General features: G+C 41.8%; 1 protein-coding gene across 2 annotated transcripts in view; it reads right to left on the reverse strand.

Annotated features, from left to right (window-relative positions):
• LOC138372420 (kynurenine 3-monooxygenase-like) overlaps positions 1-21,386 on the reverse strand; it is a 270,834-nt gene extending 249,448 nt beyond the window's left edge. For both annotated transcript variants that reach the window (XR_011230863.1, XM_069337910.1), the window contains exons 1-4: positions 21,196-21,386; positions 5,343-5,412; positions 646-836; positions 169-305 (exon numbers count right to left, since the gene is read on the reverse strand). Coding sequence is in view for 1 of the 2 variants with exons in the window: in XM_069337910.1 (XP_069194011.1) it covers positions 169-305; positions 646-836; positions 5,343-5,412; positions 21,196-21,252 (455 nt within the window). In the remaining variant the exon portion in view is untranslated. The remainder of the gene's footprint in view (positions 1-168; positions 306-645; positions 837-5,342; positions 5,413-21,195) is intronic.
• Between the last annotated feature and the right edge of the window lie 2,259 nt (positions 21,387-23,645).

Raw genomic sequence — 23,645 nt, forward strand, 5'->3', positions numbered from 1 at the left:
CCCTTGTGGACTTGTTCTTGGATCAACGGTTCCCATTTCGATCATCCCTGGTGAAAAGACCGACTCTCCCGGTCCTGGTCATGGCCTGTCTTCCAGGAATTTGGTCTTTTAGAGGCTCGGTCGTGCCCACATTTGCCTTGTGTATATTACTAGCAACACCAGACTTACTTCAGGAAGGTCATGGTGCCCTTCTCGAGGTCAGCGCTGACCAGCTTGTGACTGAAGTGTATGTGGACGTTCGGGAACTCTTCGGCCTTAGACAGGAGCTCCTCGTTCACTAAGCGACGGCTCACGGAATATATGCACTGTAGGAGGAGGATAACGGTTATCATGGTGTGATACCCCTGACATCATGTTATCTTAGACTAATATGAGTGGATATCAGAACCATCTACAGTTTCCTGAAATTCTCATGTCAAGCTCTTATGTAGAACACGATACAATGTATATAAATGGGATAATTTTAGATTTAGGAAAGACCTGGGTAAATACTGGGTTGGAAACATAGTTGCTGATTTGTAGAACAGATTATGGGATAAAATAATATGTGGGATTGCTTGATTGTTTCAAGTGTAGGTTAGACATATATATGAATATGAACCAGTTTTGTCGAACAGTCTTGTGTACCTCTTATGTATGACTGACCTTTCCATCCTTGTGGTATGGAATAGGTTTGGTGGATCCATCCTTGTTGTGGATCATGCGAGCTCTCATGGGTATCCCGTGCTGCTGGACGATCTTATCCTCTAACCCCACTGCTCCTAGCCCCATCCTTCCTCGGATACTCATGGCTAAGTTAATACTTCGTCCTGGAACGTGGTCCATTGTCCGGATATCTGATGGAATAAGATGGGCATGAATGTATGGGGCAAGATTGTTATCAACCCATCCTCAGGCAGTAATTAGAATTGTTAATAACTATATATAATACAGGCTGAGGACCATTCAAGTTCATCATATAATATAGTATATTCCGTTGTCTAAACCTGGACTTGGTGAAGTAGTTGACCTGGAAACCTGACATCATCCGGATAAGATGTTGAATTAGTTACCTCTCTGTACCTCTCTCAACCAGTTTAAGATAAAAACGAAGCTCTACCTAATAAACTCCCTGTAACCAACCTTACCCCTCTATTGTCAACCCATGTCTGGTTTTTTTTTTAACAACGCTGTTTGTCGACCTAATTGTATTTGTGCTGCTTTTTCAGCCATGTTCCCCCCTTTTTTATCTCTATTTTTATTTGTTCTCAAAACATTTTACTCTTTATACTCAATTAGTATTAAGCTTTAGTCATTTAAGTTTTTCATGCCCGAAACGCTGTGCGTAATAGTGGCTTTAGGCATTGTATGTACTAGCTCTATCTATAAATTCATCATTCTTTGTAAAATCTCTTGTATGTATTTCTTACCTAAATAAACATTTATTTATTTATTTATAATTGAAAAATACTGTCCCTTGCTTTTTATGTGGTGTGGTGGTCCTGCACTCGGCTTTGCATCACATGAGCGAAGGTTCAAGTCTCAACCAAAATGCTTAGAATTTTTTAAGAGAAGGAGAGAAAGATGAGTTTCTGAAACACAATTTAGAGATGGGCTTTTGAAACACAATTTAGAGACGGGCTTTTGAAACACAATTTAGAGACGGGCTTTTGAAACACAATTTAGAAATAGGCTTCTGATGAACAGTTTTAAAGATACAGCACTAAAGGACAGTTTTTAATTTTATTTGTGTAATGGTCACCGTTTGTAATTAGCTAAGTGTAGTTACAGGATGAGAGCTACGCTCGTGGTGTCCCGTCTTCCCAGCACTCTTTGTCATATAACGCTTTGAAACTACTGACGGTCTTGGCCTCCACCACCTTCTCGCCTAACTTGTTCCAACCGTCTACCACTCTGTTTGTGAAAGTGAATTTTCTTATATTTCTTCGGCATCTGTGTTTAGCTAGTTTATATCTATGACCTCTTGTTCTTGAAGTTCCAGGTCAACAGGAAATCTTCCCTATCGATTTTATCAATTCCTGTTTCTATTTTGTATGTAGTGATCATATCACCTCTTTTTCTTCTGTCTTCTAGTTTTGGCATATTTAATGCCTCTAACCTCTCCTCGTAGCTCTTGCCCTTCAGTTCTGGGAGCCACTTAGTAGCATGTCTTTGCACCTTTTCCAGTTTGTTGATGTGCTTCTTAAGATATGAGCATCACACAACCGCTGCATATTCTAGCTTTGGCCTAACAAAAGTCGTGAACAATTTCTTTAGTATATCGCCATCCATGTATTTAAAAGCAATTCTGAAGTTAGAAAGCGTGGCATAGGCTCCTCGCACAATATTCTTTATGTGGTCCTCAGGTGATAGTTTTCTATCTAGAACCACTCCTAGATCTTTTTCTTTATCAGAATTCTTTAAAGATTTCTCACATAATATATAGGTTGTGTGGGGTCTATGTTCTCCTATTCCACATTCCATAACATGGCATTTATTAACATTAAATTCCATTTGCCAAGTGGTGCTCCATATACTTATTTTGTCCAGGTCATCTTGAAGGGCATGACAATCATCTAAGTTTCTTATCCTTCCTATTATCTTAGCATCATCAGCAAACATGTTCATATAATTCTGTATACCAACTGGTAGATCATTTATGTAGACAATAAACATCACTGGTGCAAGAACTGAACCCTGTGGTACTCCACTTGTGACATTTCTCCAGTCCGATACATTGCCTCTGATCATTGCCCTCATTTTTCTATCAGTCAGAAAATTTTTCATCCATGTTAGAAGCTAACCTGTCATCCCTCCAATATTTTCCAGTTTCCAGAACAACCTCTTACGTGGAACTGTCGAAAGCCTTTTTTAGATCCAGATAGATGCAGTTAACCCAACCATCTCTTTCCTGTAATATCTCTGTGGCTCGATCATAGAAACTGAGTAAATTCGATACACATGTCGGAAAATCCGACACCATTTAATATTACATACAGACAGATAATTGCTGTGTTGTATAAACAAGTTAACCCATAGAAAACGTAACTTGTAGTGGAATTACCGTCTATAGAAAACGGGATATCATTACCACATACTATTTTAAATTCACCACCTATTATGGTGGGAATTATTCTTAAATACATTAGTCTTTGGACTTTACCATCATAAAAACATCTCATATAAATTAACTTAATTATCAGTATTAAAGTAGAGTAAATGTGACCCTTCTATCACTTTCTGTCATCTGGACAATGTAGGCCAGGCGTCAGGGTGAGGGAGTGGTCAGAGTTTTGTTGTTGTCACCTCCGAGACGCGTGGAGCAAATTCGGCTCCTATCATATCTGGACAATGTCGGCCAGTAGCGTCAGTGAGGAAGGAGGGGCAGCCATTGTTTATAACTAAGACCACAGAGGCTCACGGGAGCAAATACGGCTCCTGTTAATTTTACTTGGACGAAGTGTTATGGAAACCAAAGGTGTACCATTATCACACGCTGTCAACAAATTCAAGTTAAGTGTTCTACCGAAACCCATTTATCTATCATTAGTGGCCATTAATGTCATTGGATAGGGTGGCCCGGTTAGAGCGCCAGATCGCCTCATACTAAAGGTAATTAAGCCAGGTCTTTAAGGTTCCATGTACAGTGTTTTCTCTGATATAGCTTGTCATATATAGGAATCTGGCTTTACAGCTAGCGCCCTTTTGACAGGTCAAGACGAGGAAGCATGCTTTGTGCATCAGTTACCAGGGTGATGGAAGCTACCTCAAAGAGGGAAAATGTGGTGTCTACATCCTGGTTATACCTGGTGGATTAAGGTCAGCTGTACTATAAGATAAGGAACCTCTTCAATGTATGTAGTCTATTACTGTAGTTTGATTGGCTGCATATATATAAATTAATATAAACCCCCCCTAATGTGTAGAGGATCGATTTGTGAGATTATGAGATTATTGCAGAAATACAGTCCACTTAACATCATACAAATTGCTATTGAAGTATATAAATTAACGTAAATATAAATTCATATAAATTAAATAAATATAAATCTCACAGGTCGGTTCCCACAACACAGGATCTTCCAGATCGAAAACCATACTGTCTGTCTGATATTATATCATTTCTCTCCAGGTGTTCTACCCATTTAGTTTTGATTAGTTTTTCCAATACTTTCACTATTACACTTGTCAATGATACAGGTCTATAATTGAGGGGGTCTTCCCTGCTGCCACTTTTGTAGATTGGAACTATGTTAGCCTTTTTCCACACATCTGCTACGATTCCTGTACACAGGGATGCCTGAAAGATCAGGTGAAGTGGAATGCTGAGCTCAGATGCACATTCTCTCAGAACCCATGGTGAAACGCCATCTGGGCCAGCTGCTTTGTTCTTCCCGAGCTCCTTTAGCATATTTTCCACTTCATCTCTAAACACCTCTATGTGCTCTATGTTGTTCTCTGGAATTCTTATTGTGTCTGGTCTCTGAAGATTTCATTCTGTACAAACACACTTTGGAACTTTTCATTTAATGTTTCACACATTTCATTTTCATTTTCCGTGAATCTGTTTCCCATTTTCAACCGCTGGATATTATCCTTTACCTGCAATTTGTTGTTTATGAATTTGTAGAATAGGCCCGGTTCTGTTTTACATACATCCGCAATCCCTTTTTCAAAATTTCTTTCTGCCTCTCTCCTTACTGCCGTATAGTTGTTTCTCGCATCTTTGTATCGCTGGTATGTTTGGGGGTTTGGCCTCTTCCTATACTGATTCCATTTTTGTGTCTTTTGGTCTCTGGACCTCTCATAATTTTTGTTGAAGCAATCCTGTTTTCTGGCCCTGCATCTCTGTTTTGGTATGAATGTTTGTGTGCCTTCCTCGTATATTTTTCAAAATTTGGCATTCATTTCATTTACTTCCCTGCCTAGCAACAAGTCTGTCTAATTACACTCATTAAAAAAAATTCGAAGTTCCCTATAGTGACCTCTCCTTAAATCGAGTTTATCAGCTGTTTCAATGTCCCTATTTTCTTCTAGATGATATCTTAAAGCATAATTAATGTCTAACAGGACGTGATCACTCTTTCCCAAGGGAGGCAGGTACTGGATGTCAAATATCTCAAATGTGTGTGTGTGTGTGTGTGTGTGTGTGTGTGTGTGTGTGTGTGTGTGTGTGTGTGTGTGTGTGTGTGTGTGTGTGTGTGTGTGTGTGTGTGTGTGTGTGTATGTGTGTGTATGTGTGTGTGTGTGTGTGTGTGTGTGTGTGTGTGTGTGTGTGTGTGTGTGTGTGTGTGTGTGTGTATGTGTGTGTGTGTGTGTGTGTGTGTGTGTGTGTGTGTGTGTGTGTGTGTGTGTGTACTCACCATCGCGGTATTCATAAAGGTGGACTTCGTAGCCTCGTTTTGCCAGCAGAGACGCCTCCAACGACCCCACCTGCAACACAACACGAACGTTACAGTAACATCCCTGTAACACACGTCACAGTAACACACGTCACAGTAACACACGTCACAGTAACACACGTCACAGTAACACACGTCACAGTAACACACGTCACTGTAACACATGTCACAGTAACACACGTCACACTAACACACGTCACAGTAACACACGTCACAGTAACACACGTCACACTAACACACGTCACACTAACACACGTCACAGTAACACACGTCACAGTAACACACGTCACAGTAACACAACCTTCAAAACACACATTGGGGGCCCTCGCGGCTGAGTTGATAGCACTTGGGTTAGATGTAGTCCCTCGGGCACGGGTTCGATTCCCTGCCGAGGTGAAAACAAATAGGCAGAGCTTCTCTCACCCCTGATGCTCCTGTTCACCTAGCAGTAAATAGGTACCTGGGAGTTAGATCGCTATTGCGGCCTGCTAACTATGTATATATGTGTGAGTTGGAGAAATATATGTAGTAGACTAAACAGAAGAAAATAGATTGGTTAGAAAGGCGGGGTCCAAGAGCTAATAACTCGAATCTGCAGACACAACTAGTAAATACACACACACACACACACACACACACACACACACACACACACACACACACACACACACACACACACACACACACACACACACACACACACACACACACACACACACACACACACACACACACACACACACACACACACACACACACACACACACACACACACACACACACACACACACACAAACAGTGTGGAAACAGGCTAACATAGTTCCAATCTACAAAAGTGGCAGCAGGGAAGACCCCCTCAATTATAGACCTGTATCATTGACAAGTGTAATAGTGAAAGTATTGGAAAAACTAATCAAAACTAAATGGGTAGAACACCTAGAGAGAAATGATATAATATCAGACAGACAGTATGGTTTTCGATCTGGAAGATCCTGTGTATCGAATTTACTCAGTTTCTATGATCGAGCCACAGAGATATTACAGGAAAGAGATGGTTGGGTTGACTGCATCTATCTGGACCTAAAAAAGGCTTTCGACAGAGTTCCACATAAGAGGTTGTTCTGGAAACTGGAAAATATTGGAGGGGTGACAGGTAAGCTTCTATCATGGATGAAAAATTTTCTGACTGATAGAAAAATGAGGGCAGTAATCAGAGGCAATGTATCGGAATGGAGAAATGTCACAAGTGGAGTACCACAGGGTTCAGTTCTTGCACCAGTGATGTTTATTGTGTACATAAATGATCTACCAGTTGGTATACAGAATTATATGAACATGTTTGCTGATGATGCTAAGATAATAAGAAGGATAAGAAATTTAGATGACTGTCATGCCCTTCAAGAAGACCTGGACAAAATAAGTATATGGAGCACCACTTGGCAAATGGAATTTAATGTTAATAAATGTCATGTTATGGAATGTGGAATAGGAGAACATAGACCCCACACAACCTATATATTATGTGAGAAATCTTTAAAGAATTCTGATAAAGAAAGAGATCTAGGAGTGGTTCTAGATAGAAAACTATCACCTGAGGACCACATAAAGAATATTGTGCAAGGAGCCTATGCTATGCTTTCTAACTTCAGAATTGCATTTAAATACATGGATGGCGATATACTAAAGAAATTGTTCATGACTTTTGTTAGGCCAAAGCTAGAATATGCAGCTGTTGTGTGGTGCCCATATCTTAAGAAGCACATCAACAAACTGGAAAAGGTGCAAAGACATGCTACGAAGTGGCTCCCAGAACTGAAGGGCAAGAGCTACGAGGAGAGGTTAGAAGCATTAAATATGCCAAAACTAGAAGACAGAAGAAAAAGAGGTGATATGATCACTACGTACAAAATAGTAACAGGAATTGATAAAATCGACAGGGAAGGATTCCTGAGACCTGGCACTTCAAGAACAAGAGGTCATAGATTTAAACTAGCTAAACACAGATGCCGAAGAAATATAAGAAAATTCACCTTCGCAAATAGAGTGGTAGACGGTTGGAACAAGTTAAGTGAGAAGGTGGTGGAGGCCAAGACCGTCAGTAGTTTCAAAGCGTTATATGACAAAGAGTGCTGGGAAGACGGGACACCACGAGCGTAGCTCTCATCCTGTAACTACACTTAGGTAATTACTTAGGTAATTACACACACACACAAAAACACACACACACACACACACACACACACACACACACACACACACACACACACACAAACACACACACACACACACACACACATACACACATACACACACACACACACACACACACACACACACACACACACACACACACACACACACACACACACACACACACACACACACACACACACACACACACAATATATCTGACTGGAGAAATATCACAAGTGGAGTACCACAGGGTTCAGTTCTTGCACCAGTGATGTTCATTGTCTACATAAACGATCTATCAGATGATTATATGAACATGTTTGTTGATGATGCTAAGATACTGGGGAAGATAGGGACACTCAGATGATTGTAATGCTCTTCACATTGATCTAGATAAAAATAATTGTTTGGAGGGTCAAGTGGCAGAAGGAATTCAATGTGAATAAATACCATGTTATGAAATGTGGAATAGGTGAAAATAGACCAAACACAACTTACAAATTATGTGGAAAGGAATTACAGAACTCTAATAATGAACGAGACATATGGTTTATTATAGTAGTTTTAAAGTGTTATATATGACAAAGAGTGCTGGGAAGACGGGACACCACGAGCGTAGCTTTCATCTTGTAACTACACTTAGGTAATTACATATGAACGCACACATACACAGACACTCGTGAACATACACACACACACATACACTATGTGTATGTATATACATACACTGAGTGTATACACATACACTTAGCCACGGGGCCTGTGGCTGAGGGGTCAGCACACTGGACATGTAATCCTGTGGCCCGGGGTTCGATTCCCGGCGCCGGCGAGAAATATCAGGCAAGACTTTCTTTCACCCTGATGCCCCTGTTACCTAGCAATAAATAGGTACCTGGGAGATAGACAGCTGTTACAGGCTGCTTCCTGGCTATGTGTGTGTGGGGAAAAAATTAGTTAGCTAGTAGTTAGTAACAGTTGAGAGGCGGGCCGGAAGAGCCAGAGCTCAACCCCCGCAAACACAAATAGGTTAGTGAGTAGACACACATGCATGAACGCACATATACACACACATGCATGAACGCACATATACACACACATGCATGAACGCACATACATATATGCATGAACGCACATATATACACACATGCATCAACGCATGTGAATGAACAGAAGAAAGTGAGCTTCAAGGCAATGTACACTAACATAGATGAGATTACAAATAAAACCAGTGAACTTGGAAATGGGCACTAGAAGAAAACCCAGACATAATAGCACTCACAGAAACAAAGCTAAGGAAAACCATAACAAATGCAGTGTTTCCACAGGACTATTATGTAGTAAGGAAAGAGAGAGAAGGAAGAGGAGGTGGTGGTGTAGCTTTGCTGATAAGAAAAGGCTGGAGTTTTTAAGAGATGGTTGTTCAGGGCTGTGAGGATTTCAGTGACTACATAACAGGTATCATAGCAATTGGAAGACAAAAAATTATAGTAGTAGTCATATATAACCCACCACTAAACGACAGAAGACCCAGACAGGAATATGACAGAAACAATATGGCCACCATTAACATAATAGAGAGAGTAGCTTCTGTAGCTAGCAGGAACGGATCCAGACTACTAATCATGGGAGACTTCAAACATGGGAAGATAGATTGGGAGAACGGAGACCCACATGGAGGACCAGACACATGGAGAGCAAAGCTGCTGGATGTGGCAACAAGAAACTTTCTAAGTCAAAACATCAAGGGACCGACAAGAATGAGAGGAGAGGATGAACCAGCCATGCTTGATCTGATATTTACCCTAAATGAGCCGGATATAAGGAAAGTTAAGTTGGAAGCCCCCTTGGGAATGAGTGATCATAGTGCATTGATCTTTGAGTACCTGGTAAAGCTAGGAATTATCTCCCAAAAAAAAAGAACTGGGAAATAAAGGGCTGGCGTACCGAAAGGGAAATTATGAGATGAGAAAATTCCTATGGGATATACCATGGGACACAGATCTCACAACTAAGTCCGTACAAGACATGATGGACTATGTCACCCAAAAGTGTCAGGTGGCGGTAAACAGGTTTATCCCGGCCCAACAGGAAAAAACAGAGAAGCAAAAGAAGAATCCGTGGTTTAATAGCGAATGTATCAAAGTAAAGGAACTGAAGAAAAGGCGTAGAGGAACTTCCAAAATAACAGAACACCAGACAGTAGGGAGAGATACCAGAGAACTAGAAACGAGTATGTTAGTGTGAGAAGAGAAGCTGAGAAAAAGTATGAAAATGATATAGTTAATAAAGTTAAGACCGAACCAAAGCTACTACACAGTCACATCAGGAGGAAAAAACAATGAAAGAACAGGTGATGAAACTTAGAACGGGTGAGGACAGGTACACAGAGAAAGACAAAGAGGTGTGTGAGGAACTCAACAAGAGGTTCCAGGAGGTCTTCACGAAAGAACAAGGAGAGGTGACTGTGCTAGGAGAGGTGGCAGTAAACAAGGCGTCCTTGGAAGGGTTCGAAATTACAAGAGATGAGGTCAAGAGGCATCTGTTGGATCTGGACGTGAGAAAGGCTGTTGGTCCAGACAAGATCTCACCATGGGTATTGAAAGAGTGTGCAGAGGCACTCTGCTTGCCACTCTCTGCAGTGTATAGTAGGTCACTGGAGACGGGAGACCTACCAGATATATGGAAGGTGGCTAATGTAGTCGCAATATACATAAAGGGTGACAGACTAGAGGCTCTGAACAAGAGGTCAGTGTCCTTAACTTGTATACCATGCAAGGTGATGGAGAAGATCGTGAGAAAAAAACTAGTAACACATCTGGAGAGAAGGAACTTCGTGACAACCCATCAACATGGGTTCAGGGAGGGTAAATCTTACCTTACTGGCTTAATAGAATTCTACGACCAGGTGACAAAGATTAAGCAAGAACGAGAAGGCTGGGCGGACTGCATTTTTTTGGACTGTTGGAAAGCCTTTGACACAGCCCGCCATAAGAGGCTGGTACATAAGCTGGAGAAACAGGTAGGAGTAACTGGTAGGGCGCTCCAGTGGATAAGAGAGTACCTAAGCAATAGGAAGCAAAGAGTTACAGTGAGGGGGTGAGACCTCAGATTGGGGTGAAGTCACCAGTGGAGTCCCACAGGGCTTTGTACTCGGACCTATTCTGTTTCTCATATACGTAAACGATCACAGGAGTGTATAGACTCATTCCTCTCAATGTTTGCTGACGATGCCAAAATTATGAGAAGGATTAAGACAGAGGAAAACTGCTTGAGGCTTCAAGAAGACCTAGACAAACTAAAAGAATGGTCAAACAAATGGTTGTTAGAGTTTAACCCAAACAAATGCAATGTAAGGAAAATAGGTGTAGGGAGCAGGAGGCCAGTTACAAGGTATCATTTGGGAGATGAAATTCTTCAAGAGTCAGAGAGAAAGAGAAAGACCTGGGGGTTGATATCACGCCAGACCTGTCCCTTGAGGTCCATATCAAGAGGATAACATCAGCGGCATATGCCAGGTTGGCTAACATAAGAACGGCATTTAAACACTTATGCAAGGAATCATTCACAACTCTGTATACAACCTATGTCAGACCAATCCTGGCGTATGCGGCTCCAGCATGATGTCCGTATATAGTCAAGCATAAGACTAAACTGGAAAAAGTTCAAAGGTTTGCCAACAGACTAGTACCCGAGCTGAGAGGTATGAGCTACGAGGAGAGACTACGGGAATTAAACCTCACTTCGATGGAAGACAGAAGAGTTAGGGGGGACATGATCACCACATTCAAGATTCTGAAGGGGATTGATAGGGTAGATAAAGACAGTCTATTTAACACAAGGGGAACACGCACAAGGGGACACAGGTGGAAACTGAGTGCCCAAATGAGCCACAGAGATATTAGAAAGAACTTTTTTAGTGTCAGAGTGGTTGACAAATGGAATGCATTAGGAAGTGATGTGGTGGAGGCTGACTCCATACACAGTTTCAAGTGTAGATATGACAGAGCCCGATAGGCTCATGAATCTGTACACCTGTTGATTGACGGTTGAGAGGCGGGACCAAAGAGCCAGAGCTCAACCCCCGCAAACACAACTAGGTGAGTACAACTAGGTGAGTACACACACACACAATATATATATCTGACTGGAGAAATATCACAAGTGGAGTACCACAGGGTTCAGTTCTTGCACCAGTGATGTTCATTGTCTACATAAACGATCTATCAGATGATTATATGAACATGTTTGTTGATGATGCTAAGATACTGGGGAAGATAGGGACACTCAGATGATTGTAATGCTCTTCACATTGATCTAGATAAAAATAATTGTTTGGAGGGTCAAGTGGCAGAAGGAATTCAATGTGAATAAATACCATGTTATGAAATGTGGAATAGGAGAAAATAGACCAAACACAACTTACAAATTATGTGGAAAGGAATTACAGAACTCTAATAATGAACGAGACATATGGTTTATTATAGTAGTTTTAAAGTGTTATATATGACAAAGAGTGCTTGGAAGACGGGACACCACGAGCGTAGCTTTCATCTTGTAACTACACTTAGGTAATTACATATGAACGCACACATACACAGACACTCGTGAACATACACACACACACATACACTATGTGTATGTATATACATACACTGAGTGTATACACATACACTTAGCCACGGGGCCTGTGGCTGAGGAGTCAGCACACTGGACATGTAATCCTGTGGCCCGGGGTTCGATTCCCGGCGCCGGCGAGAAATATCAGGCAAGACTTTCTTTCACCCTGATGCCCCTGTTACCTAGCAATAAATAGGTACCTGGGAGATAGACAGCTGTTACAGGCTGCTTCCTGGCTATGTGTGTGTGGGGAAAAAATTAGTTAGCTAGTAGTTAGTAACAGTTGAGAGGCGGGCCGGAAGAGCCAGAGCTCAACCCCCGCAAACACAAATAGGTTAGTGAGTAGACACACATGCATGAACGCACATATACACACACATGCATGAACGCACATATACACACACATGCATGAACGCACATACATATATGCATGAACGCACATATATACACACATGCATCAACGCATGTGAATGAACAGAAGAAAGTGAGCTTCAAGGCAATGTACACTAACATAGATGAGATTACAAATAAAACCAGTGAACTTGGAAATGGGCACTAGAAGAAAACCCAGACATAATAGCACTCATAGAAACAAAGCTAAAGAAAACCATAACAAATGCAGTGTTTCCACAGGACTATTATGTAGTAAGGAAAGAGAGAGAAGGAAGAGGAGGTGGTGGTGTAGCTTTGCTGATAAGAAAAGGCTGGAGTTTTTAAGAGATGGTTGTTCAGGGCTGTGAGGATTTCAGTGACTACATAACAGGTATCATAGCAATTGGAAGACAAAAAATTATAGTAGTAGTCATATATAACCCACCACTAAACGACAGAAGACCCAGACAGGAATATGACAGAAACAATATGGCCACCATTAACATAATAGAGAGAGTAGCTTCTGTAGCTAGCAGGAACGGATCCAGACTACTAATCATGGGAGACTTCAAACATGGGAAGATAGATTGGGAGAACGGAGACCCACATGGAGGACCAGACACATGGAGAGCAAAGCTGCTGGATGTGGCAACAAGAAACTTTCTAAGTCAAAACATCAAGGGACCGACAAGAATGAGAGGAGAGGATGAACCAGCCATGCTTGATCTGATATTTACCCTAAATGAGCCGGATATAAGGAAAGTTAAGTTGGAAGCCCCCTTGGGAATGAGTGATCATAGTGTATTGATCTTTGAGTACCTGGTAAAGCTAGGAATTATCTCCCAAAAAAAAAGAACTGGGAAATAAAGGGCTGGCGTACCGAAAGGGAAATTATGAGATGAGAAAATTCCTATGGGATATACCATGGGACACAGATCTCACAACTAAGTCCGTACAAGACATGATGGACAATGTCACCCAAAAGTGTCAGGTGGCGGTAAACAGGTTTATCCCGGCCCAACAGGAAAAAACAGAGAAGCAAAAGAAGAATCCGTGGTTTAATAGCGAATGTATCAAAGTAAAGGAACTGAAGAAAAGGCGTAGAGGAACTTCCAAAATAACAGAACACCAGACAGTAGGGAGAGATACCAGAGAACTAGAAACGAGTATGTTAGTGTGAGAAGAGAAGCTGAGAAAAAGTATGAAAATGATATAGTTAATAAAGTTAAGACCGAACCAAAGCTACTACACAGTCACATCAGGAGGAAAAAACAATGAAAGAACAGGTGATGAAACTTAGAACGGGTGAGGACAGGTACACAGAGAAAGACAAAGAGGTGTGTGAGGAACTCAACAAGAGGTTCCAGGAGGTCTTCACGATAGAACAAGGAGAGGTGACTGTGCTAGGAGAGGTGGCAGTAAACAAGGCGTCCTTGGAAGGGTTCGAAATTACAAGAGATGAGGTCAAGAGGCATCTGTTGGATCTGGACGTGAGAAAGGCTGTTGGTCCAGACAAGATCTCACCATGGGTATTGAAAGAGTGTGCAGAGGCACTCTGCTTGCCACTCTCTGCAGTGTATAGTAGGTCACTGGAGACGGGAGACCTACCAGATATATGGAAGGTGGCTAATGTAGTCGCAATATACATAAAGGGTGACAGACTAGAGGCTCTGAACTACAGGCCAGTGTCCTTAACTTGTATACCATGCAAAGTGATGGAGAAGATCGTGAGAAAAAAACTAGTAACACATCTGGAGAGAAGGGACTTCGTGACAACCCATCAACATGGGTTCAGGGAGGGTAAATCTTACCTTACTGGCTTAATAGAATTCTACGACCAGGTGACAAAGATTAAGCAAGAACGAGAAGGCTGGGCGGACTGCATTTTTTTGGACTGTTGGAAAGCCTTTGACACAGCCCGCCATAAGAGGCTGGTACATAAGCTGGAGAAACAGGTAGGAGTAACTGGTAGGGCGCTCCAGTGGATAAGAGAGTACCTAAGCAATAGGAAGCAAAGAGTTACAGTGAGGGGGTGAGACCTCAGATTGGGGTGAAGTCACCAGTGGAGTCCCACAGGGCTCTGTACTCGGACCTATTCTGTTTCTCATATACGTAAACGATCACAGGAGGGTATAGACTCATTCCTCTCAATGTTTGCTGACGATGCCAAAATTATGAGAAGGATTAAGACAGAGGAAAACTGCTTGAGGCTTCAAGAAGACCTAGACAAACTAAAAGAATGGTCAAACAAATGGTTGTTAGAGTTTAACCCAAACAAATGCAATGTAAGGAAAATAGGTGTAGGGAGCAGGAGGCCAGTTACAAGGTATCATTTGGGAGATGAAATTCTTCAAGAGTCAGAGAGAAAGAGAAAGACCTGGGGGTTGATATCACGCCAGACCTGTCCCTTGAGGTCCATATCAAGAGGATAACATCAGCGGCATATGCCAGGTTGGCTAACATAAGAACGGCATTTAAACACTTATGCAAGGAATCATTCACAACTCTGTATACAACCTATGTCAGACCAATCCTGGCGTATGCGGCTCCAGCATGATGTCCGTATATAGTCAAGCATAAGACTAAACTGGAAAAAGTTCAAAGGTTTGCCAACAGACTAGTACCCGAGCTGAGAGGTATGAGCTACGAGGAGAGACTACGGGAATTAAACCTCACTTCGCTGAAAGACAGAAGAGTTAGGGGGGACATGATCACCACATTCAAGATTCTCAAGGGAATCGACAGGGTAGATAAAGACGGGCTATTTAACACAAGGGGCACACGCACTAGGGGACACAGGTGGAAACTAAGTGCCCAAATGAGCCACAGAGATATTAGAAAGAATTTTTTTAGTGTCAGAGTGGTTGACAAATGGAATGCATTAAACAGTGATGTGGTGGAGGCTGACTCCATACACAGTTTCAAGTGTAGATATGATAGAGCCCAGTAGGCTCAGGAACCTGTACACCAGTTGATTGACAATTGAGAGGCGGGACCAAACAGCCAGAGCTCAACCCCTGCAAGCACAACAAGGTGAACACACACACACACACACACACACACACACACACACACACACACACACACACACACACACACACACACACACACACGCGCTTGTGTAAAGAATCATTCAGAACTTTGTATACCACATATGTCAGGCCAATCCTGGAGTATGCAGCCCCAGCATGGAGTCCATATCTAGTCAAGGATAAGACTAAACTGGAAAAGGTTCAAAGGTTTGCCACCAGACTAGTACCCGAGCTGAGAGGTATGAGCTACGAGGAGAGACTACGGGAATTAAACCTCACTTCGCTGGAAGACAGAAGAGTTAGGGGGGACATGATCACCACATTCAAGATTCTGAAGGGGATTGATAGGGTAGATAAAGACAGTCTATTTAACACAAGGGGAACACGCACAAGGGGACACAGGTGGAAACTGAGTGCCCAAATGAGCCACAGAGATATTAGAAAGAACTTTTTTAGTGTCAGAGTGGTTGACAAATGGAATGCATTAGGAAGTGATGTGGTGGAGGCTGACTCCATACACAGTTTCAAGTGTAGATATGACAGAGCCCGATAGGCTCATGAATCTGTACACCTGTTGATTGACGGTTGAGAGGCGGGACCAAAGAGCCAGAGCTCAACCCCCGCAAACACAATTAGGTGAGTACAACTAGGTGAGTACACACACACACAATATATATATCTGACTGGAGAAATGTCACAAGTGGAGTACCACAGGGTTCAGTTCTTGCACCAGTGATGTTCATTGTCTACATAAACGATCTATCAGATGATTATATGAACATGTTTGTTGATGATGCTAAGATACTGGGGAAGATAGGGACACTCAGATGATTGTAATGCTCTTCACATTGATCTAGATAAAAATAATTGTTTGGAGGGTCAAGTGGCAGAAGGAATTCAATGTGAAAAATACCATGTTATGAAATGTGGAATAGGAGAAAATAGACCAAACACAACTTACAAATTATGTGGAAAGGAATTACAGAACTCTAATAATGAACGAGACATATGGTTTAGGATAGTAGTTTTAAAGTGTTATATATGACAAAGAGTACTGGGAAGACGGGACACCACGAGCGTAGCTTTCATCTTGTAACTACACTTAGGTAATTACATATGAACGCACACATACACAGACACTCGTGAACATACACACACACACATACACTATGTGTATGTATATACATACACTGAGTGTATACACATACACTTAGCCACGGGGCCTGTGGCTGAGGGGTCAGCACACTGGACACGTAATCCTGTGGCCCGGGGTTCGATTCCCGGCGCCGGCGAGAAATATCAGGCAAGACTTTCTTTCACCCTGATGCCCCTGGTACCTAGCAGTAAATAGGTACCTGGGAGTTAGACAGCTGTTACAGGCTGCTTCCTGGCTGTGTGTGTGTGGGAAAACAAATAAGTTTGCTAGTAGTTAGTAAAAGTTGAGAGGCGGGCCGGAAGAGCCAGAGCTCAACCCCCGCAAACACAAATAGGTTAGTGAGTAGACACACATGCATGAACGCACATATACACACACATGCATGAACGCATGTGAATGAACAGAAGAAAGTGAGCTTCAAGGCAATGTACACTAACATAGATGGGATTACAAATAAAACCAGTGAACTTGGAGAATGGGCACTAGAAGAAAACCCAGACATAATAGCACTCACAGAAACAAAGCTAAGGAAAATCATAACAAATGCAGTGTTTCCACAGGACTATTATGTAGTAAGGAAAGAGAGAGAAGGAAGAGGAGGTGGTGGTGTAGCTTTGCTGATAAGAAAAGGCTGGAGTTTTGAAGAGATGGTTGTTCAGGGCTGTGAGGATTTCAGTGACAACATAACAGGTATCATAGCAATTGGAGGACAAAAAATTATAGTAGTAGTCATATATAACCCACCACTAAACGACAGAAGATCCAGACAGGAATATGACAGAAACAACATGGCCACCATCAATATAATAGAGAGAGCAGCTTCTGTAGCTAGCAGGAACGGATCCAGACTACTAATCATGGGAGACTTCAAACATGGGAAGATAGATTGGGAGAACGGAGACCCACATGGAGGACCGGACACATGGAGAGCAAAGCTGCTGGATGTGGCAACAAGAAACTTTCTAAGTCAAAACATCAAGGGACCGACAAGAATGAGAGGAGAGGATGAACCAGCCATGCTTGATCTGATATTTATCCTAAATGAGCCGGATATAAGGAAAGTTAAGTTGGAAGCCCCCTTGGGAATGAGTGATCATAGTGTATTGATCTTTGAGTACCTGGTAGAGCTAGGAATTATCTCCCCAAAAAAAGAACTGGGAAATAAAGGGCTGGCGTACCGAAAGGGAAATTATGAGATGAGAAAATTCCTATGGGATATACCATGGGACACAGATCTCACAACTAAGTCCGTACAAGACATGATGGACTATGTCACCCAAAAGTGTCAGGTGGCGGTAAACAGGTTTATCCCGGCCCAACAGGAAAAAACAGAGAAGCAAAAGAAGAATCCGTGGTTTAATAGCGAATGTATCAAAGTAAAGGAACTGAACAAAAGGGCATGGAGGAACTTCCGAAATAACAGAACACCAGACAGTAGGGAGAGATACCAGAGAACTAGAAACGAGTATGTTAGTGTGAGAAGAGAAGCTGAGAAAAAGTATGAAAATGATATAGTTAATAAAGTTAAGACCGAACCAAAGCTACTACACAGTCACATTAGGAGGAAAAAACAGTGAAGGAACAGGTGATGAAACTTAGAACGGGTGAGAACAGGTACACAGAGAAAGACAAAGAGGTGTGTGAGGAACTCAACAAGAGGTTCCAGGAGGTCTTCACAATAGAACAAGGAGAGGTGACTGTGCTAGGAGAGGTGGCAGTAAACAAGGCGGCCTTGGAAGGGTTCGAAATTTCAAGAGATGAGGTCAAGAGGCACCTGTTGGATCTGGACGTGAGAAAGGCTGTTGGTCCAGACGGGATCTCGCCATGGGTACTGAAAGAGTGTGCAGAGGCACTCTGCTTGCCACTCTCCATAATATATAGTAGGTCACTGGAGACGGGAGACCTACCAGAAATATGGAAGGCGGCTAATGTGGTCCCAATATACATAAAGGGTGACAGACTAGAGGCTCTGAACAAGAGGTCAATGTCCTTAACTTGTATACCATGCAAAGTGATGGAGAAGATCGTGAGAAAAAAACTGGTAGCACATCTGGAAAGAAGGGACTTCGTGGTAAATCTTGTGCGTGGTAAATCACATGTAAATCATGTAAATCACATGAGGGTAAATCTTGCCTGACTGGCTTAATAGATTTCTACGACCAGGTGACAAAGATTAAGCAAGAAAGAGAGGGCTGGGCGGACTGCATTTTCTTGGATTGTCGGAAAGCCTTTGACACAGTACCGCATAAGAGGCTGGTACATAAGCTGGAGAGACAGGCAGGTGTAGCTGGTAAGGTGCTCCAGTGGATAAGGGAGTACCTAAACAATAGGAAGCAGAGTTTTACAGTGAGGGGGTGAGACCTCAGATTGGCGTGAAGTCACCAGTGGAGTCCCACAGGGCTCTGTACTCGGTCTTATCTTGTTTCTGATATATGTAAATAATCTCCCGGAGGGTATAGATTCATTTCTCTCAATGTTTGCGGACGATGCCAAAATTATGAGAAGGATTAAGACAGAAGAGGACTGTTTGAGGCTTCAAGAAGACCTAGACAAATTGCACTTTCACGCATTTGATGATTTCTAGGTCGTCACCAAATTTTCTTACGTTTCCGCATAACAGACTACGCGTGTAGTCCGGCGAAAAAATATTTGTATAAATTCCATTTATTATCCGATAAATATTATCCGAATATTATCATATCCGATATTATCCGAAAGGAACGCCTTTCGCGCTCTCGGCGTTCAAAAAAAAAGCATACCCTAGATGCTTTCGGCGCTTCGCGCGCCTACGCGGTAAGACCGAAAAAGTGTACACTCTTTTGACTGTCCTGATAATAATTAAACGCGCACGTAATTAAATTTGGTATCACTGTGTTCGCAATAAAATTGTCTATAGGAACATATCTATAAAATGCCGCCAAACCATAAGGATTATCAACACCAAATAAAAAACTATTCAGATCACTAGCCAAGAGCGCCAAACAGCAACAAAATGTTTCCACTCTCTTAATGGTTGCGAAGCCTACAGTTGTCCTACATCGCTAATTGTGGTATCATTGGAATCGCAATAAAATTCTCTACACTGACATATGCATATAAATATAGATTCAATGTCGTAGCCCACCCAAAACAGTGTGGGAAGTGGCCGAAGTGTTACCCGCGGCGGCATATCGGCGAAACTCGCTTTGAAAAGTGTATTTTCAATTCACTGTCCTGACATTATTTGTCGATGTATGTATTTCATTTTTGTACCAATGTGCTCGCAATAGAATGTTCTATAAGAACATAAGTATTAAAGGTCACATAAGGATGCGTTCGACCGGCAACATATATAAAAACTACGTCGATTACACTCGTCGTGTCAATAAGAACATAAGAACATAAGAACAAAGGTAACTGCAGAAGGCCTATTGGCCCATACGAGGCAGCTCCTATTCTATAACCACCCAATCCCACTCATATACTTGTCCAACCCGTGCTTGAAACAATCGAGGGACCCCACCTCCACAATGTTACGCGGCAATTGGTTCCACAAATCAACAACCCTGTTACTGAACCAGTATTTACCCAAGTCTTTCCTAAATCTAAACTTATCCAATTTATATCCATTGTTTCGTGTTCTGTCCTGTGTTGATACTTTTAATACCCTATTAATATCCCCCCGGTTATGTCCATTCATCCACTTGTAAACCTCTATCATGTCACCCCTAACTCTTCGCCTTTCCAGTGAATGCAACTTAAGCTTTGTTAATCTTTCTTCATATGAAAGATTTCTAATTTGGGGATGAAACAATAATACAATTGTTTTACCACGATGATTCACTGCCATGCCGTTTTCTTTTATAAGCTGTTCGGCTATTAGAGAAAACGTAAATTTCATGGCAAACATTTGTAAACTATTCCCAAGTTGATCGGATAATAAATGGATTTTATACAAATATTTTTGCTCGTGACTCCCGCGAGGGGCACGCGTGTGGTATGATTAATAATATTGGTGCCAACGACGGTCTGCTGGAAAGCGCCAAAGTGTTAATTAATTAAATATGCCAAAACTAGAAGACAAGAAAAAAGAGGTGATATGATCACTACATACAAAATAGTAACAGGAATTGATAAAATCGATAGGGAAGATTTTTTGAGACCTGGAACTTTAAGAACAAGAGGTCATAGATTTAAACTAGCTAAACACAGACGCCGAAGAAATATAAGAAAATTCACTTTCGCAAACAGAGTGGTAGACGGTTGGAACAAGTTAGGGGAGAAGGTGGTGGAGGCCAAGACCGTCAGTAGTTTCAAAGCGTTATATGACAAAGAGTGTTGGGGAGACGGGACACCACGAACGAAGCTTTCATCCTGTGTGTTATACCCAACACTTAGGTAATTACACTTAGGTAATTACATATACCGCGGGTTGTATACCGGCACGTGAGCAAGCTATACTCACCAAGCCTGCCCCCACCACCGCCACCACCTTGCCTCTCCCTCCATCACCACCAGCCATGTCTCCGCCACTGATCGATACAAAAACAAAAAAGTCCTTTTTAGACTCGTAGAACCGCCGAAATGATGGAGTTTACTGGAGGTTGCGGGAGGAGCGAGCGACGACGTCCACCGCGACGGAGGCTGACGCGGCACTGAACCACGCACGGGTTTACCCCGCTATAAGAACCTTGATGTAAACTTTTTGTTTATATATCTATTTTGTCGTTATTATTTTCTTTCCTAGAGTGGTTTGCAGTGGGGGCTGTCTGGGCATCTTTGTTGCCCTGCTGAGGAGGTGATTGTTGATTGTATACAGATTGGGGCTTTCTGGGAATTGTTTAATATGTGGTAGATATTATTGTGGCCAGGCTTCCCTGGTTCAAGTTCAAGTTTATTGAGAAAGTAAAATACATTTCAAACGGATAGAGTAGCTTAGCCTACGTCTAGCCTCATCTATATAAGGTCCCTCACAGGGCTCACAAACCCATACTGTACACAACTAATCATATTTTACACTTCACATTCCAATGGTAAACACATACTGTGAGATCTCTTATTGCTTATGCTGCCGCTGTCATGTATTGTTTGGGTAAAGGCAGACTAAACAATATTGATTGATTGATGAAGATTAAGCCACCCAAAAGGTGGCACGGGCATGAATAGCCCGTAAGTGGGGGCCCTTATGAGCCATTACTAGTATCAATAGATGATACTGGAGATCTGTGGAGGTGACTAAACCAGTTGGGGAAGGTACAAAGAGAAGCCAGGAGAATAATCTTGGGATGCCTGAGAAACACTTACTGAGATAATGATGATATGAGTGTACTGGCAGAGTATTGGGGATAGTATTTCCGAGATAAATGAAGGTAAATTAATCGACGATTTGATTAATTAGTGGCGAGGGAGCAAATTAATTAATCGTGTCGTGCAGGGTCGTCGTTCGATCCCCTAAGGTCCAATTGGTTAGGCACCGTTGCCCTTCTCTTTATTATAAAAATAGAAGAAACTGCAGAATGCATTTATTCTCACCCAAACACATTCATATATGTGTAATTGTGTGCGTAAAGAAAAAGACAGCAACTCAATAAATCAATAGAGTCAGGCAGAGTGCCAGAGTTTTGGAAAGTTGCTAATGTGATACCAGTTTTTAAGAAAGGAGATAGATCACTTGCGTCTAACTATCGACCAATTAGCCTAACGTCTATTGTGGGAAAGTTACTCGAATCTATAATAGCAAATAAAATTCGTCTTCATCTTGAAAAACATAAATTAATAATTGAGTCGCAACATGGTTTTATAAATGGCCGTTCATGTTTAACAAATTTGTTATCTTTTTATTCTAGCATTGTTGAGGCAGATGATAGTGGTAAGGATTGCGATGTTGTATACCTTGACTTTAGCAAAGCTTTTGATACAGTGCCACATGAAAGACTGATTAAAAAGATAGAGTCTCATGGTATTGGGGGTGCTATATTAAGCTGGATTAGGGCATGGCTATACCAAAGGAAACAGAGAGTTAGTATAAATGGAATCAAGTCAGAGTGGGAAAATGTTGTAAGTGGAGTGCCTCAAGGCTCTGTCCTGGGACCTCTGTTGTTTATAATATATATAAATGATTTAGATTCAGGTTTGAGTAGCAACATTTGCAAATTTGCCGATGATACGAAAATCGGTAGGGAAATTAATTCGGAGGAGGACTCACTATCACTTCAAGTTGATCTAGATAGGGTTTTGAAATGGTCAAAGGATTGGCAGATGCAGTTTAATGCTGATAAATGTAAAGTTCTGAGGTTAGGTAATGATGATAGAGTTACAAGATACGAGCTAGATGGTGTTGTGATTGCGAAGTCGGATTGCGAAAGGGATCTGGGAGTTATGATTAGTAAGAATTTAAAACAAAAGGATCAATGCATAAATGTTCGTAATAAGGCAAATCGGACACTTGGATTTATTAATCGCAGCGTTAGTAACAAGACACCTGGTGTGGTTCTCAAGCTATATCTTGCTCTAGTTAGGCCCCATTTAGATTATGCAGTTCAGTTTTGGTCGCCATATTATAGAATGGATATAAATTCACTTGAACGTGTCCAGCGTAGGATGACTAAGTTAATTCCCCAAATTAGAAATCTTTCATATGAAGAAAGATTAACAAAGCTTAAGTTGCATTCACTGGAAAGGCGAAGAGTTAGGGGTGACATGATAGAGGTTTACAAGTGGATGAATGGACATAACCGGGGAGATATTAATAGGGTATTAAAAGTATCAACACAGGACAGAACACGAAACAATGGGTATAAATTGGATAAGTTTAGATTTTGGAGGGACTTGGGTAAATACTGGTTCAGTAACAGGGTTGTTGATTTGTGGAACCAATTGCCGCGTAACATTGTGGAGGTGGGGTCCCTCGATTGT

The sequence above is a fragment of the Procambarus clarkii genome, chromosome 5 (assembly GCF_040958095.1).
Source record: "Procambarus clarkii isolate CNS0578487 chromosome 5, FALCON_Pclarkii_2.0, whole genome shotgun sequence".
Lineage (NCBI taxonomy): Eukaryota > Metazoa > Arthropoda > Malacostraca > Decapoda > Cambaridae > Procambarus > Procambarus clarkii.